The sequence below is a fragment of the Magnolia sinica genome, chromosome 4, assembly GCF_029962835.1.
Source record: "Magnolia sinica isolate HGM2019 chromosome 4, MsV1, whole genome shotgun sequence".
Lineage (NCBI taxonomy): Eukaryota > Viridiplantae > Streptophyta > Magnoliopsida > Magnoliales > Magnoliaceae > Magnolia > Magnolia sinica.
Genome location: NC_080576.1, coordinates 109,621,083 through 109,639,518, shown reverse-complemented (window position 1 = coordinate 109,639,518; position 18,436 = coordinate 109,621,083). Strand labels below are relative to the sequence as shown.

General features: G+C 42.2%; 1 protein-coding gene and 1 long non-coding RNA gene across 2 annotated transcripts; both read left to right on the top strand.

Annotated features, from left to right (window-relative positions):
• Positions 1-5,596: 5,596 nt before the first annotated feature.
• On the top strand, positions 5,597-7,902 carry LOC131243770 (E3 ubiquitin-protein ligase RDUF2-like). The gene has a single exon (XM_058243338.1). It carries the CDS (start codon positions 6,311-6,313, stop codon positions 7,433-7,435), a length of 1,125 nt encoding a protein of 374 aa, XP_058099321.1. The 5' UTR covers positions 5,597-6,310; the 3' UTR covers positions 7,436-7,902.
• A 1,416-nt stretch (positions 7,903-9,318) lies between these two features.
• Positions 9,319-12,140, top strand: LOC131243771 (uncharacterized). The gene is made up of 2 exons (XR_009170188.1): positions 9,319-10,773; positions 10,834-12,140. It is a non-coding gene; the product is annotated as an uncharacterized LOC131243771 (long non-coding RNA).
• Positions 12,141-18,436: the final 6,296 nt, after the last annotated feature.

Below are 18,436 nucleotides of genomic sequence, written 5' to 3'. Positions count from 1 at the left end.
TTGATTTTTCAAAACAGATTTGCTGTCCTTTTTTTCTGAAAATTTCAGCAAGTGCAATCAAAGTAAAACTTTCAATTGTTTTTAGGATACAATGAACTCCCAATCCACTTTTCAACATGAAAATTTGCACATTTAAGTGTTGAACAGATCTTTAGTTTGCACACTTAAATGTTGAACATATCTTTAGTTTTGACACTGATATGCCTTAAGACGTTCAGAAAATATTCAACACAAAAATTTACACATTTAAGTGCTAAGTGCGCCTAATAAAGCGTCAAAAAGTGCCTAAGCAGCCTTACAACCCACGCCATGCACGCACATGCGCGGACGGTACCTCGAGAAGATTTGAACCCTGGTTGCATAAGCAAAAACTCTTTTTCTCACCGACTGACTATACACACTATTTATGAAAAGTTTAAATAATTAATATATTTATTTATTTTTTAAAAATAACTTTTATTTTATTATTATTTTTTCTTATTCTTAAAAACACAAACCCACGGCAAAGAGCAATATGGAATCAAGCCTCCAGCAAATATATATTCATTTGCTGTGGCTCATCCTAAGTGTGAAAGATCCTGAGTCTCGGTCAGCATCCTTTAGCCTTAGCCCCAGTGGGACATAACTAATGACTGGGTGAGATGACATATGAAAAACACAGTGGCCCCACGTTCCATCTGGAATTTTTATTTTTTTATTTTTTAAAATTTTTTTAAATCTTTGCTGTTTCCTACCTAATTTATGTATCAAATGCTAGTTTTTGTGATCTAGGCACTAGTGCCTGCGCCTCTAACAGACAAGGTTTGATGGCACTCACACATCACGGTGGGCCAATCAAACCAGCACAGGTACTTTCCGACATGATTGGACCACTCTCAATAATTTTTGTTCATTTAATAAATATGAGCCATTCACAAGGCAGGCCAAATCATTTTGTATTCGTCAGTCCATCAAGTCCGTCATAAATGTATCAGATGCTCACTTGATGTGATTAGGTGGCCAGCTTTTGAGGTAAGAAACTACACAGCTGGGCCACACTTTGAGCGGCCTAGATAATCATACTGGCACGAGAAGACCTTATAGGGTCATTTTGGTAATTGACATTAAATAAGATATCTAGAATTGGCTGGCATTTGATAGCTTGTTCCCCACACCTCAAACGTTGACAGCCCAACGCCAGACCTTCCTCCCGATTCGAATCGCCGTTTTCTCGCTCGCCGCCTTGATCCGCTGACTGACGGCTCAGGTCGGCTCCGCTCGCCATGTTTCGTTTCTCACTTCTCAGCGCCATGTTTTGACTTGACGGAATGGCACGTCCAGCCACCGTCTAACGTAGCTTCACCAGCTCCAATCACATCACGCCACGTGTTACGTCGGTTTACTGCTCTCGCAACGCAACCCGCGATCATATCCTGGATTACTACGCGTACTCGCAGGTAGAATTACAAGGACACGGTTGTGCAGTGAGGACCACACGCGGGGCGCGGATTCTTTGTGGGGTCCACCATGATGTAAGTGTTTTATCCGCGCCGTCCATCCAATTTTTCAACTCATTAAATGATTCCAAAACTGACGCGTGTTAAAGAAACAGTGGCAATTGAATGTCCACCGTTGAAAACTTGAAGGGGGAATGAAAGTTTTCGATCAAAGTAGATAAAAAACATACACAACAACATGACATGCGGTGAGAGCTTGATTACATATAAAATCTTTACAAGAGTTGCATGTGTAATGTATGTCACTGTTCTATCAAACAATTCAAAACAATTAGATTATCAAATGCATCGCTATAATTATTTTAATATGATGATCAACGCCGTCCAAACATTATCTATTTAAATCAACAATTTAAAATGGTCGGTTAGTCATTCATGCATGATCTTGAGCTTGTGGCCCATTCAAAACTTAGAATTTCATTATTATTGGGCAAAGTATATATTTCAACGGGTTTATTAACCATTGTGTCAAACATTACATACATTCATTAATTAGAGATGTTAAGTTGATTTACTAATTAAATTCAAAATCTTGTAAATATACCATGCATGGCTACTTTTGGATTAAAGTTGATTCCCAATTTGGGCAAAGATCTTATAACCTATCTAATTATATAATTAAAATGACTGGATTATGATTGTGAAATTAAATCATTTATAAAATAGGTTAAATAAACAAAATACTATTATTCTTCATTTTTGTTTTCACAAATTGGCCGGCAAACGCTCGGAGAGGTCTAGAGAAATGATAAGTATTTTGTTTACACACATACTTATTTGACCAAGGCTTAGGCCTAGTTTTTAATGAAATGGCCCACGACCCTTACCAAGGGCAAGAATTAAAAAAAAATGGATAGTCAGGGTAGGGGCTTTATGAGACCCACCTTGATGTATGAGCTTTATCATGTTGTCCATCAATTTTAATAAATGATTGAAGGCTAAGGTGAACCACACCACATGAAGTAGCAGCCATTGAACGCCTACTGTTTAAAACCTTGTAAGAGCTACAAAAGTTTTGGATTAAGTTGATATTTATGTTTTGGATTAAGCATATTTATTTTTTCCTTTCATCAAGGTTGTGTGACCTTATGATCTAGTTGGATGGCAAAAAAACATCAAGGTGGACCATAAGAAGGTTTCAAAGGTTGAAATCATTGTCACCACTTTTTGTGTGGTGTGGTCCACTCAAGAGTTTGATATGGGGGAGCGAATTAGATGAGACCCCTGTCTACCAAGGTCGATGGCCCCTTGACTATGGAACCTACTGTGTGATGTATAGAGCTGGGCATCAAGTCGAGTCAGATCGAGTTAAGGTTGACTCGACTTGATTCGGTTTTGAAATAGGCCTGACCCGAACTCGATCTGACTCGATACCGAGTCTAGCATGCCTGTCTTGATCTAAGTTCGGTTTGGCTTGGACTGATACGAACCGAGTCTGATTTGGTCAGAAGTATTGAGTCAAGTCAAGTTGGCACCGAGTCGGATTGAGAGATGAGGGAAGGAGAGATCGAGAGTGGAGAGGAGAGGGGAGGAGGAGGAGGAGAAGGGTGATGGTGGTGGGTGGTTGCCAGGCTTAGAAGATGAGGATGATGAGGGAGTGAGAGAGAGAAGTCAGGCTTTGGAAGATGAGGAGGATGAGGGAAGGAGAAAGAGATTTTGGGATCAGGTCAGGGAATGGTGCGGCGAGTAGGGTTAGAGAGTCGGGTTTGGGATCGAGTTGAGTCTAATCGGATCGAGTTTTGGGTCGAGTTACTAGGTAACTCAAACTCGACTTGGTTTGAGTTCGGATTAGGCGAAGCCTACTCGGTTCGGACCACCTCGCCTGTTCGGTTCAGGTCAGATTTGAACGAGTCGGATGAGTTGAGTTAGTCGGATCGAGTCGTTCGAAACCCACCTCTAGTGTTGTATGTGACTGTAACAGCTCAGCCCCAACAGTATAATGTTATCTACTTTGCCCGAGGGCACATGGTTTTATTCTTAGGGTTAGCCCAAGGCTCACTCCAAAACACGTTTTAAAAAAAACGCGCTCATTTGGTGCCTGCCCAACCAGGTTGTGGTCCGAGAGTGGGTTGTCATCCGGGCTCTTAATGTGGGATCAGTCAGGCTTTTAAAATAGCACTTTAGTTGGTCGGGGGTAGGAAAGGGAGTGCTTCTCGATCAGAGCTATATGTAGGGTTCAACCTTCAATGGTATAACGCGTTTTTTTTTTTTTATATATATTTTTTAAATGCATTTTTAGGTGAGCCTTGGGTTAACCTTGAGAACAAAATCGTGCGACTTCGGGCAAAGCGGACAATATTATACTGTTGGGGCTGAGTTGTTACAGATGGTGTCAGAGCGGGGGTGCTCTGTCTCCCGAGGGGGTGTGGGTGCCTGCCCAACTAGGCTATGGTTTGAGCGTGGGTTGTCATCCGGGTTCTTAACGTGGGATCGGCTGGGCTTCGAAAATAGCGCTCCAGTTAGTCGGGGCAGCACGTTCGTCCCACATCAGAAAGGAAGTGCCTCTCGATTCGGGTTATATGTGGAATTCAACCTTCAATGATATAACGCGTTTTGGGGTGAGCCTTGGGCTAACCTTGAGAACAAAACCGTGTGCCCTCAGACAAAGCAGACAATATTATATTGTTGGAGCTGAGCTGTTACAGTGACTACATCCACATGATCCACCTGTAATTAAAGTTCATTTTAAGTCATATAAAAAGTATAAAAAGAAGTTAGGTGCACTACAGAAAAAAAAAAGGTGATTAATGGTTAAAATTTAAAAACTTCTCACGAGATACAAAAGTTTTGGATAAAGATGATATTTTTATGGACCCTTTGTTGAGTTATATGTGACTTTAGCAGTAAGTTAAATGGCAAATAAACATACCATGGAATCCATAAAGTTTTTAATGGTGGGGATTCAATCATGATTGTGTCTTGTGGTGTGATCCACAAAAGATTTGAGTCCACTTCATTTTTGAGATCATGCCCTACAATGAGCTTTCATACTGGTTGGACGGTGTGGATTAAAGGAACATACATCACTGTGAGCACCAGGGTTCCCACCGACCTCGTTGGATCCAAAAGTCTCACTAATTTGCTCCCTTCGATCTGCCTCCGTTTTGGGCTCGTGCCCTAAGATGATCTGTTAAACTGGATGGACGGCGTGGATAAAACACATACATCATGGTGAATAGAGCCCTTTCCAGGACCGTCCGTCTCTAGTTTGGTCCCGGTGAAGGTAGTAACCAGTCAGCGCCGGAAGCGGATTGCGTACTGAGTAACTCAGTACCCTTAGCGTACTGAGTAAACTGTGTGGGGTCCGTTGTTATTTATTTATTTTATCCACTCCGTTAATCCATGTTAACAGATAATTTTAGTGCTTGATCCCAAAAATAAAGCAAATTAAAATCTCAAGTGGACCACACCACAGGAAATAGTTTGACTGAACCTCTACCATAGAAAATTTTTTGGAGGCCAAAGAAGTTTTGGATCTAGATGATGTTCGTCCTTTCTCTTCATCCATGTCTTTGTGATCTTATGAACAGGTTGGATGACAAATAAAAATTACTTTGAACCCTAGAAAGGTTTCAACGGTGGAAATCATTATTCCATAATGTTTCCTGGGTAATGGTCCACTTGAGCTTTGGATTTACTTCAATTTTGGGATCAACCACCAAAATTAGTAGTAAAAATGAATAGACAATGTGGATAAACCATGTACATTCATAGTGGCCCCAAACTGAGTTTACTCATTAGGATAAAAGTGTACTGAGTAACTCAGTATGCAGTCCGATTTTGTCAGCGCCTCCGTACAGGAAATCGGATTGCGTACAGAGTTACTCAGTACGCTTTTATCGTACTGAGTAAACTCAGTTGGGCCCACGGTGAATGTATGTGAGTTATCCAGACCGTCCATCTATTTTTCCTACTAATTTTAACGGTTGATCGAAAAATTGATGTAAATCCAAAGCTCAAGTGGACCATGCCACAGAGTGTAGGTCGTTCGATGAACGTCCATGATCTTGCACACGTGTCATGCCGAACCGGATACCGACAGGAGAAGTCTAATCCTACTCTCGCGCGTACATTTCTTTTTCATCCCGTCTACCTGGGTAAGAAAAAAAAGGGAGAGGGAGAGAGGGAGAAAGGGAGAGAGAGAGAGAGTCAGCGTTCATACCACGCTGTACCGGCACGCGTTTCCGCCATTGAAGACCCCTCTCTCTCCTCCTTTTAAATACCCTCGGCTCCTCTCTTCTCTCTTTCCTAACCTCCCAAATCGCAAAAAATCGCCCGGATCTGAAGATCTTAGGCGATTTCTAGGGTTTCCCCCTCTTCGGTCGCATTCCTTGGCTGGATTTGCTCGAGATTTGCTTTCTTTTCCAGGCTCTGCTTCTTATCATCTTCGATCCGTTGGGAAGATTTCCGCGATCCGTTAGGAATTCGACGGAAAGGAAGGATTTTTTAAAGGGATTTTAGGGTTCTTCGCCCTATTTTTCTATTCTAGTATTTGCTGTGGATTCAAGATTGAAATCCGTTGGGATTTCGTGATTTCCGGGGATTCTGGATTGGATTTCTAGGATAGCCGCTCCGATCCGTCGGGATTTGAGGGATCTTGGGTTTTCTCGCTCAGATCTTGCGAATATCTGAAGAGAAGGCGAGAGTTTACAGCTTTTCGTGAGGGATTTGAGGAAAAAAGAAGGGATTTTGGGTTGCTCTTGTTCGATCTGCAAGGGAAGGGATTCTAGGGTTTCAATTTGAAGGAAAGATTGGATTTTTAGGGTTCTTTTTGGAAAGAAAGAAGAAGGAATTCAAGGTTTTATTTAACTCTGATGTCCTCCACAACGTACACTTCCTCAGCGGCGCCTTCCTTCTGGTGCTACCGCTGCAGCCGTTACGTTAGGGTCTGGGGCCGTGACTCTGCCGTCGTCGTTTGCCCTGACTGTGACAGTGGATTCGTCGAAGAGATTGAGAACCCTCCTCGCTCTGCTCCCCGGCGCAGGTTCCCATCCGCAGCGATGTACATGCTTGGTAGCAACCGGCCAAATTCTGACCGGAACGCAGGTTTGCGCCGCGGTCGGCGCAGCGGAGGGGATCGTTCCCCTTTCAATCCGGTCATTGTCCTCCGTGGCCCAGCTGATGTGGGTGGTGCTGCTGACACCGAGAGGGGCAGCTTCGAGCTGTACTACGATGATGGTGCTGGCTCTGGCCTCCGTCCGTTGCCCACTAGCATGTCGGACTTTCTGATGGGGTCCGGCTTCGATCGACTCCTCGACCAACTGGCTCAGATCGAGATCAACACTGTTGGGCGCTGCGAGCACAATCCTGCTTCGAAGGCAGCTATTGAATCCATGCCCACGATCGAGATCTCTGATACCCACATCATCACTGAATTGCACTGCGCTGTCTGTAAAGAGCAATTTGAGCTAGGTTCTGAAGCCCGCGAGATGCCCTGCAACCATATCTACCACACGGATTGCATCCTTCCCTGGCTTTCACTGCGGAATTCATGCCCCGTCTGCCGCCATGAATTGCCCTCTGACATCCGTGGTAGAAGCTCACCTGAATCCGAAAGATCCCCAGGTGAGCAGTCTCCAGCTGCCAATGATGAGGAGACGGTGGGGCTGACAATATGGAGGCTCCCTGGTGGTGGGTTTGCAGTAGGGAGGTTTTCTGGTGGGAGGCGGGCTGGCGAACGTGAGCTCCCAGTCGTTTACACGGAGATGGATGGTGGTTTCAACAACGGTGGCATGCCAAGGAGGATTTCATGGACTGCAAGCGGGAGTCGGACAAGAGAGAGTGGCGGAATTGGCCGGGCATTCCGTAATTTCTTCTCCTTTTTTCGGCGGATCCGGTCGAATTCAGAGTCTGGGTCTACTGCCAGGACCCGGTCGATGAATTCCATCTTCAGCAGAGGTTCCCGGAGGCGCTCCAGGGCTTGGGCATTGGAGGATTAATGGATTCTTCCAGAGGGAGAAAAAGCACGAGAAGGCCTTGTTTTGCCATATGGGTTTCATGTTTGCTCTCATCTTGAGGCCGAAAAGGATGGAAGAAAGATCTATAAAATGCATGATTCTTAATTCTACTGTAAATAGCAATGACGAAAAGGACCGAAGAAGAAAGAATTTCAGCATTTTCTCATTCAAATTCTCAGTTTATGGATATGAAAGAACAACTGCTCGTATTCTTATCAGATGTGATTTGGGGCCTGAAATAACTCAGGATGAAGAAATTGTTGTTATTATTCTCAGATGGGATCTGTGGGCCTCAAAATATCTATAGGAGAAGAAATCGAAGATGATGATGGTCTATGCAGAAATTGGAATTTGAGAAGGTACATTCGATGCCCTTGTGTGCTCTTCCTATCTGCAAACAATATGTTACTGAACATTCATTTCATTTTACTATACACTTCTTGTATGAATCCTTCTGTTTCTGTCATGGATGGTTGCATTATTTTTCAGATGAGAAAAAAACCAGTTCCTCCTTTTCATGGAACTCAGATTGAGTACTGCCTCTGCCTGGGCAGGGCCTCTGAGGGGCCACCTTTATGTATGGGGTTTTACACAAGCCGTCCATCCATTTTGCCATATCATTTTAGGGTATAAGCCCAAAATGGAGCCAGATCCAAGGCTTAAGTGGACCACTTAGTGGGGATTGAACGCCCAACGTTAAAAACTTATTGGGTGCTCCAAAAGTTTTCAATCAAGCTAATATTTGTGTTTTCCATTCATCCAGGTATACCTGACCTTATGAACAGGTTGAGATGGCAAATAACAGGAAGCATATTGTCCACCAATACACTTTAGGGCGTGTTTGGCCGGACCAATTCCATGGGATTAGGTGGGATGGAATGGATTTTAAGGTAATGATGGTGGTGTCATTGTTTGTCCCTTGATCCCATGGGTTTGGGATAGCCCATGGGATATACAGCAGCCTGTTTGGACCGTCCCAAATGGATGGGTTTGCGTCTACACTGCTTCTTGTGGTGTGCCCCACTCACTGTTTTATATTTGCCTTAAAACAGATTTATTGCTAAATGTAGGCCCGTGAAAATGATGGAAGGAGTGGATATCTCATTGATATCTTGGTGGGCCCCACATAGAGGTGAAAAATCACATCCTGGGATTGGCAGAATCCATGTTAGCTAAAGGGCTGTGTTTACGGGGCGAGGTACATCCTGCCATCCCAAACGGGGGATGGGATGAGATCTAGCAGGATAACCCTCCTAATCCCAGGATAGCCCACATCCAGCGCCCGGCCAAACACGCCCTTAGTGTAATGAGTAAACTCTGTGGGCCAACTGTGATATATGTCTGATCCAAACCGTCCATCCATTTTACCAGCTCATTCTAGGGCATGATCCCAGAATCAAAGCATATCCAATGTGGATCAAGTTGATATTTGTGTTTTCCCTTCATCCATGTATGTGTGACCTTATGAACAGGTTGCATGACAGATAAACATTAATGTGGGACCTTGGAAGGTTTCATTGGTGAACATCATTATCCCCATTGTTTCCTTTGTTGTGGTCCACTTGAGCTGTGGATATGCTTCAATTTTAGGTTCATCCCAAAAATGAGTAGGAAAAACAGATGGGCCATGAGGAGAAGATACATACATCCATGGTGGGCCCCACAGTTTACTCAGTATGCAATCTGCTTCCAAATAAACATCACGGTGGGCTTAGGAAGGTTTGAATGGTGGGTGTCATTATCACTGCTACTTCATGCGGTGTGGTCCACTTGAGCCTTGGATCTGCCTCAATTTTGGGCTTTTATAAAATGATATGGATAACAGTGGGCCCCTTAAGAGCCCCTGCAGGCTGGGGTAGATGCCAAAAGCAAGAGTGGAACTGGCGTCTGATATGGTGGACCAGCTGTGGATGGGCTGGAGGCAAAAAGTCTGGTGAGTGGACAGCACTGACCATCCAGCCGTTGGTAGTTTTATTGGTTGAGTTTGGACGCTAATCCAGCCACTTATGGAATGGCTAGCACAGTCCAATCCCCTTTGATTTTGGGACGTGGTCCACTCACATGGTGGCTTACAGGAGGGATTGAACTGTTATGCAGCCGGCTGCATTTTAGAATTTATCCTATTCTAACCCAAACGGGTGGGAAATGGTTTTATGAGAAAATCGGCTAATTTGGCCTTAGGTGAGAGAAAATTGGTGTTTGGATGTGCAATATGAATAGTTTGCAATTCTCCTCAATTATGATTTTTAACCTTCAAGATTTGGGAAAAAGAATTGTTTTACTTTATTCTGATAAAATGAATTTATCGCGCACAATTAGGTGGACAGTCCAATAATCCATCTTGAATATTCATTCATGTCGTACCATTGTTGGGTTGCTAGGGAACAGAGGTCACGGTCAAATTGAAGATCCTAAGCTTCTGATCCATTGCATGAAAATAATGGACCACCGAGAATAGGTGGAGTAAAACTTGAGTCTGACATTGTTTTGAAATATCTAATATTGGACGGCTGAATCGGCCTCTTTTCTTCTTTTAATTGTCTGAAATGGGTCAGTTCTATGGGTTGTAACAAAATGGGCACTGCACGTTCACCGGTTAGGATCATCCGGTTCGTGTGGTTCTTGGATCATGGCATGTTGCAAGTTTATTCGAAATAGGACAATCCGACATCTTATGCATATTGCATGTTATGGTATTATAGAAGGTAGTGTTAGTTACCTGTTTTAGCTAGCAATAGTAATTGTTGTTTACAGTTTTAGCAAGTAGGGCATGGCGGGAGTCTTTCTCATTATGTCTTCTCAAGCACTTGTGCATCAGAGTTATTCAGAGCCCGTTTGAGGAAGTGTTATTTTTTTTCTCTTTTGATTTGATTAAATTAGAAAAAGTGTTATATCAAACACAAATCATGGCAAAAATGGGATATGATTCAACCACAAATTTCAAGGTTTTGTGTCCCTAACTACAATCATTGGAGCATTCAATGAAAGTTCTCTTTTGATCTCAAGAGTTACGGAATTTGGTAGAGAGTGGGTACACTAATGTAACCAAACACATAAGCGTTTGAAGCCCTTCTACAATTAAGAAAAGAAGCATTTCAAGGTATCAGAAAGAATTATAAGAAAGGAAAAAGAAGCACTATTTCATTGATAATATCAATTGGAAGACACCGGTTAAAACAATAAAAAAATTGAACTCGTCTCTGAATTTTTTCAGAGTTTAAATTGACAGTGGAAAAGCAAAGGGGCTTCTCTTTGAAAGTTATTAGAATTGATGAAGGGGGTGAATATACCTCAAATGCTCTTGAAAACTTTTGAATTAGGTGGCTAAAGGAATAGAGTTATATCAAACTACCACTAGCTATACACTTCAATTGAATTAGGTGGCTAAAAGAAAAACTAGAATGATCATGGAGATGATGAGAAGCATGTTGAAAGGAAAAGGCAAGTTTATTTCCTTTTGGGCAGAAATTGTAGCTAGCATAGTGTACCTGTTGAATATGTCTACTTGTGAAAAGCCTTGATCATGAGACATCATCAGAAAAAAAAAACACATGGGAGTCAGAGATCAAATCTCTCATATTTGTGTATTTCGACTCCATCTGTGCACATGCGCTACTGGAAAAAATGAAGAAATTTGATAATAAAGGAATCAAATGTCTTCAATGACCATAGTAAGAAGGCATACACACTATACTATCTGGTTACAAGTAATTGTTAATAGAGATTAGAAATTCAATTAAGCAAGTGCTTGAAATTAGACCAAGGAAGAAAAGCGATAGCTTGGAATACATGTTAATTTTGAAGATGAAGTGGTTGGTCTAGTTGCTTCTCCAAGTCCATCTCCACCAGATACTCAGACATAGGCATCATCATCGAGAGCATCTTCACCTTCACCTTCAATGTCTCTTTCCATTAGGTCGGCATCATCAACGAGATCATCTTCACCCTCAATGTCTCTATCCATTAGGCCCACTTGTAGAAATCTTCCTTACATCTAGATTACCCATAAATCTGAAGTAACCCGTGATAATGATATTGATGATGATCTGATTAATTACATGTTATTCTCAAATTGTGATCCTCTTTAGATTTAAAGAAGCTGTCAAAGAAGAAAAGTGTGTCAAATTCATGGACAAAGAAATCGAAGTAATTCAGAGTGTAAAATAATTGATTTGAAGTGGGTCTATAAGACCAAGTATAAGGCGGATGGTTCATAAATATGCATAAATCAAGGTTAGTGGTGAAAGGTTGCAAACAAAAGCCCAATAATGGAGAGATCGAAGTGATTCAAGGTGTAAAATAATTGGTGTGAAGTGGGTTTATAAGACCAAGTACAATGCAAATGAGTTCGTTGATTGGCACAAAGCAAGGCTAGCAGTGAAATGTTATAAATAAAAAATCCATTATGCAAACCTCTTTGTAAAAGAAAAAAAGTGGGTCAAAGCTGGACGAAGAAATGAAAGCGATTCATAAAACAATATGCAGGAGTCAACTTCTAGCCGGGTATAAACAAATCGGTGTGAAGTAGGTTTATAAGACCAAGTACAAGGCAAATGAGTCAATTGATAAGCACAAAACAAAGTTAGTGGTGAAATGCTACAAACGATATCTCCATATTAACTATCATGAAATATTTGTTCCTATTGCTCGAATTTGATATGTTAGTTTGCTAATATCTTTAATGACACGAAATAAAAAATTTATTAAATGGATATAAAATCAACATTCTTAAACAATATTTGTGAAGAAGTTTATATTAACCAACTCGGTTGCATAAATAAAGGGATATAATCACTTGGGGCCTGTTTGGATACACATTTTGGGATGTACTGTATCGTATTAGATGTTATGATGTGATGTTTACCGTGTTTGGATTAGAGTGAGTAAGACTTGAATCCCATGCGCGCGAATACAGACGCAAGCCAAAATTTTGAAACGGCGGTAGAGTATTGTCAGTGGGTTCACATGCCGTCGGTACTTTCTCTTCATTGCGCTGTATTTGGCAGCGGATGAGTTTTCAAAACTGTTTCTCTTACAACAACAGTTTGTATTGGGTCCGGCCTCATAAGAAGAGTGGGCGTGAGCGTGCGAGAGAGACAAACATCTAGACTATACCTTCTGTCCGTGAATGATGCTGCTGTGTGCCGTTCCCCCTCACACTCACAGCAGCATCCTCCTTCCTTTTCACTGCTTCTCCTACAACAGCAGCAGTAAAAGCAAAGCTCTTTCTATCTTCTACTCTACCATTCTTCCAGAAGCTCCGACACTACCTTCACATTCACCAGACCAAATGTTCGCACCAATTCCTCCTCTCCTTCTCCATCTCCCGTCCATTAGAGCTCCACCAACGGTAACAGCTCCACCCCCGATGAGCAGGGCCTGGTTCCTTCCGCTGCAGCGATCGTGGCTGCCATTCGCTGCTCATCCGCATCCCCCATCGAGATCGTGCAGAGGATCGCGAGGGATGGGAATGACAGCCTTGTCTTGCCTAGCCCCGACTTCTGCAGGCTCTGCGTTGAGCAGCTGGATCTTTTAGATGATCGTTGAGATGATTAGACTCTTTTTACTTTTTTCTGTTTTTCGTAATTGCAGTCTTCTTGGCTTGGATTAGTATTTGGTGTTTTGAGTTGTGAATTGTTGATTACTGTTGAATAGTTGAAGAAAATGATTTTTAATTTCAACCTGTAAAATCACATTTGTACGATTGTACAGTACCCAGATATAATACCTCATATCCAAACATTGATCTGTATAATGTACTGTATATTATGCCAAACAATACCTCCTATCTAAACATTGAATAGTATTTGATTGATTTGGATGTATTCTGAAAACCATCCAACGTATACATGAACAGTATCCGAATAGAATACAATACACCCTTATACACGAATCCAAACAGGCCGTTAGTGTATCAACTCAAAAAATGTAATTTACAACCTTAAGTAAGCTTCAAGAGCTTGATACACCTACTTGATTCATCCATCCATGATTTTGGGTTTCACAAGTATCCAAATGAGCATGCTATGTATGTGAGGCGCAATAACCATGGTGGTGAATTGTTGACATCCTCATATGTTGATGATTTAATTTTAAAAGATTGTGATAGTGCTATGATTAATAAGTTCAAGAAAGCTAAGGTCAGTGAATTTGAGATGATAGATATGGCAATGGAGTATTATCTCATATTTGAGGTAAATCAAACAAATGGTAAGATTTTTATTTGATTTTTCAGGCCTGAGCCCAGCCCATTGACATCCTATTATTGAAACCCACCTAACTAGAGCCGACAATGGGCCAGGTAGTCCTGACTGGCCCGTATTGGGCCGGGTTTGGGGTGGTATATCAGGCCCGATGGTCAGGCTTGGGCATAAATCAGGACCCTGATTGTAAATCAGGCTGAACTCTGGCTTAACTCCCCAAAAGCCTATAAACCCAGCTCGGCCGATAAGTCTTTTCTAAACCTACTTTTCTCCATATTCTTTCATTCTCTCTTCCTCTCACTCACACATGAAGCACACCAAAATATCATTTATCCTGAATATAGATATTCAGGGCTCGGGCTCGGGCCGACTCGGGTAGGGCTTTGTGTAAATGTCCTGGGCTAGACCTGAGCTGGACTATTTTACCCGTCACGGGCCGGACTTGGACAGAGCTTGGCCAGGCCGTAACACGGCCCATTGATATCCCTACACTACACCCGACAGATTGTGTAGTACTTTTAAACGAAAAAGGAAATAAAATTTAAAAAGAGGAAAGAAAGGTGTACCACGTAGCTGTCGTCCATTATCCGTTCCTTCACGTCAATGGTCGAGATGTCCGAACCTTGGCCCTACGTCAAGACACGAAAAGTCAACAGAGGAAACTGTTCCTCGACCCATTTTCAACAGTGTACTCGGGTTTTCATTAGAGACGATTACGGCCCACGGTCCACTAATCAAGACCATTGATATATTGCATCTTGCCATGGTTTGCCTGTGACCAAAAGATTCCCCCGAATATTGTAGTTCTTTCTAATCGATATGGACCGTTGGTGTATTCTCTTCTTAATCATCTTTATTTTTAGGTCACATTAGTGATGCAAATTAGACTATTAGTTTCTTCTTAATCGTCAGAAACGTCCATCTAACGGGCCTTACCTTGGATCGACCTCATATCCATCTGATCGATGGTTCAAATGTATGTCCAACAAACACACACACACACACACATATATATGGAAATAGTTCTATACTTCCCATGAGGTGGAGCTGTCTGGGCCCACCATGATGCGTGTCAGACATCTACCCCATCAGTCAGATGCACCATTCCATGTTGGGCCTTGGGGCTTAAAAATCAAGTTAATCTATGACTTCTGTTGGCCACACCACATACAAAAGTTGAGAGGTATTACCCTCTCATTAAAACATTCATAATCATTTGTTGGGCCCACCAAATGTGGTTCACAAATCCAGCCAATCCATTATGTGTGTCCCACTTGGATGAGGAGTCGGACCAAGTTTCAATTGCATCCAAATTTTAGGTGAGCCCCAACAAATGCTTTTATCTGCTTTGGGAATGTTAATATATATATATATATATAGAGAGAGAGAGAGAGAGAGAGAGAGAGAGAGAGAGAGAGAGAGAGAGAGAGAGAGAGAGAGAGAGAGAGTAATGACCTCCCGTGCACTATACTGCAGGATACTTTTGCGCATCTTTTCCCACAAGTCAGGCAGCTTAGATAAATGTCTTTGAGATGGGCTTCACCGTGTCTGAAATCCACTCCATCTATTAAATCCGTGATAATAATTAAGTCGTAGGGCATGATAATACGATGGTTTGTGATTTAAGTGCCCGCCATCAAGTGAAACAGTTTGGATAATTAGAGTTGTTTGCACTATTTTTACTCATGTGACCTATTAGAATTATGGATGTAGCCGATGTTTAATTCATATGCCTAACTTAGCGTCATGCCCTTTATGGTTGAAGTGAATTTTACAAACACATCAAGGTGGTCCCACCTCCAGCCGTCCATGTATTGGTGGGTCCCTAGCAGATTGCATGATGAAACGCCACCTTCATTCTGGTCAGGTGCTGACAAACCCAATAATTAAGTATGTATTTAATCTAAGTTGTTCACCATTTTTCTAACTCACTTTATGGCATGAGCTAAAAAAAATGAGCTAGATCCTGATCTCAGGTGGACCACACCACAAGAAAACAGTGGATTGAACTCCCATCATTAATAACTTCCTAAGGTTCACTGTAATGTTTATTTGCCATCTTACCCATTGGTTAGGTCATATAGGTCTGGATTAAGGGAAAATAACAATATCAATTTCTTCAAAAAATTTAGTGGCTCCAAAGAAAGTTTTAATGGTGGGGCGTCCCTATACTGTTTTGTGTGCTATGGTTTACCTGATATTTGAATCCACTCATTTATGGAATCATGCTATACAGTGAGCTTATAAAATGGAACAGACGACTTAGATTAAATAAATACATTATTGTTAGCCACGAGCACCTGACCATCCAAGTGGCTACCAACAATCTCAACTTGCAACAACTTCCTAACCATTACAAGGTATGCTTGTCCCACCTTGACATATATATAAAATCTACTCTGATTGTAAAAGTCATAAAGATAATTTATACATATGAATCCCACGTTAGCCACGTTTATAATTTTGGTGAGCTACGTGCGTAGAAAGACTATCGAGATGCTCAGCATCCAAACTTTTTCACTTGGTTTGGCTGACGTACATCACGAATGGGCCTAATGATTAGTCTCCGTAAATTAATTCAAAGGCAGGCACCCTCCTCTCCAACTGTTTTTCTTATGTGGCCCATCCAACTTACAAATTTGCCAAAATTTTGAGCTGTGGCTTAATTTCTATCGTAAAGTTAATAATTGATGTGGATTTTAACGACGGGTCATATTACGGACCACCTCAAACACACTTGGGAAAGTTATATAATGGATTGTAAAAGTGGTGTAAAAGATGTCCTGCGTAGGGAGGAAACCATTACTCTCTCATTTTATTTATATATATATATATATCAACGTTGGCCCCACGATCAGGGCCGTACCTAATTCTCTCCCGTGGGTTACATGTAGGTTTTCATAAAACTACTGGTACTCCATGCAGAAACCGAATCTAACAAAAGCTTTAACCGGTGTACATGCACATGAATCAGCACCGTCCAAATCAAACCGGATCCACGTGGAAATCTCAAGGCTATTTTCGGTATTTACAGAAATCCACGTGTTTTAAGATCTACAGCTTGCTTCACTTTATTAGACGCCAACGAATCCCCTACGAAAAAGGCAAAAGAAAAAACCGTACAACTGACACATTCAGACCCCGGACGCGACGGACCAGGCGCTTCCAACTCACCCTCCTTAGCCTTCAGCTAGATAAACGACATGTGTCCTCCAACACGCAATCCAGCCGTTCAAAACGCACCATTGTTCGTTCGCGTGCCATGGTCAAGTGACTGAAACGATCATCTCGATGATGGGTTCGAAAAAGAGTACCATACGCGTGATCATATGCATTGGCACATGGCATGCACGTACGTTGATCCAAACCGTCCAAATCTTTAACATCGTTGTAGATGGGGCATACTATAAATTTCACACCCTTGGGTGATCAGAAGAACTTGTAAAATTGGCACTTTGATCGATACATTTAAGCCGTCGATTTATTTTTATTCTGATCATCCGTTTGCTAGAAAACTAATACGAATTAATCTGATCGTTGGTCCAGAAACACCCAAGGGAATGACCAGAATTTGGACGGATTTGATTGATTTATATTCTTGCGTAATTTAATGAGAATCTGCCAATGCGTTGGGTATTCCATACGTAGCTCCTTGAGGTTTGCTCGGGTCAAACGCAGCTCTCGACACGCAGATTCACACGCGATACCACGTGCCAACATAGCAGTTTCGTGCGAGATCCGATCCCTTCATCAGGTGCACCCCCACGGAATACATGACCTGAGACAAAAATCAAGCCAATCCACATGTCAAGAGGGCCACACTTACATAGAATGCTGACCATCGGCATTTTTCCCTAACTCGTCTATTGATTTCCTAAATACGTGGTCCACCTAATAAATTGATCGGACTTACTAATCTGAACTGTCCGAATTTTGGGGCCCACCTGGCTTGATTATACGTTAGAATATCAGAAACAGGTGCGTGGCTAAGCACGTGCAGCCTCGTGTGAAGCCCATGTGGATTTTGCAAGTCGACTTATTGACGAAGCAGATAGTTTTTTAAGCAGTGGGATCCACACTACGATTGATCCAGACCGTTGGTCATATCTGACCCTTCCCAGATGGAGGATGATCCACTAATATGGGACATTATTGCGGGAGATCCCATCCATGGCAAGGGACGCGGATTGCCTGTGACACCCTGTCGCATGAAGTTCCTGCACTCAGAATCTAGGTACGGCCCATCGTTATGTTTTTGAGGAATCCACACTGTCCATCTGTTTTTCCAGATCATGTCAGAGCATGAGCCCAAAAATGAGGCAGATCCAAAACTCAAGTGGGCCACACGACAGGAAAAAGTGGATAGGGAACTGTCTACCGTTGAAACCTCCCTGGTTCCACCGTGATGTTTATATTCCATCTAAACCGTTCATAAGGTCATTCCGACTGGCATTAACTGATTAGCCTGATCCAAAACTTCTGTCGCCCCGCAAATGTTTCAACGGTGAACGTTTAATCCTCACTGTTTCCTGTCGCGTGGCCCACTTGAGTTTTTTATCCACCTCATTTTTGTGTTCATGTTCTAACATAAACCGGCAAAAGGGATGGAGAGAGTGGAATTCTCACAAACAGTACGGTGGGCCCCACTTTGCTTACGAGCGCAGGAACTTCCAATCCGCGTCCCATGGTAAGAAAATTCATATCAACGGTCTGGATCACAGAAATTCCAATCCGTCACGATACATCAGGAACCTATGAATAACTTTCAGAAGGACTCAGC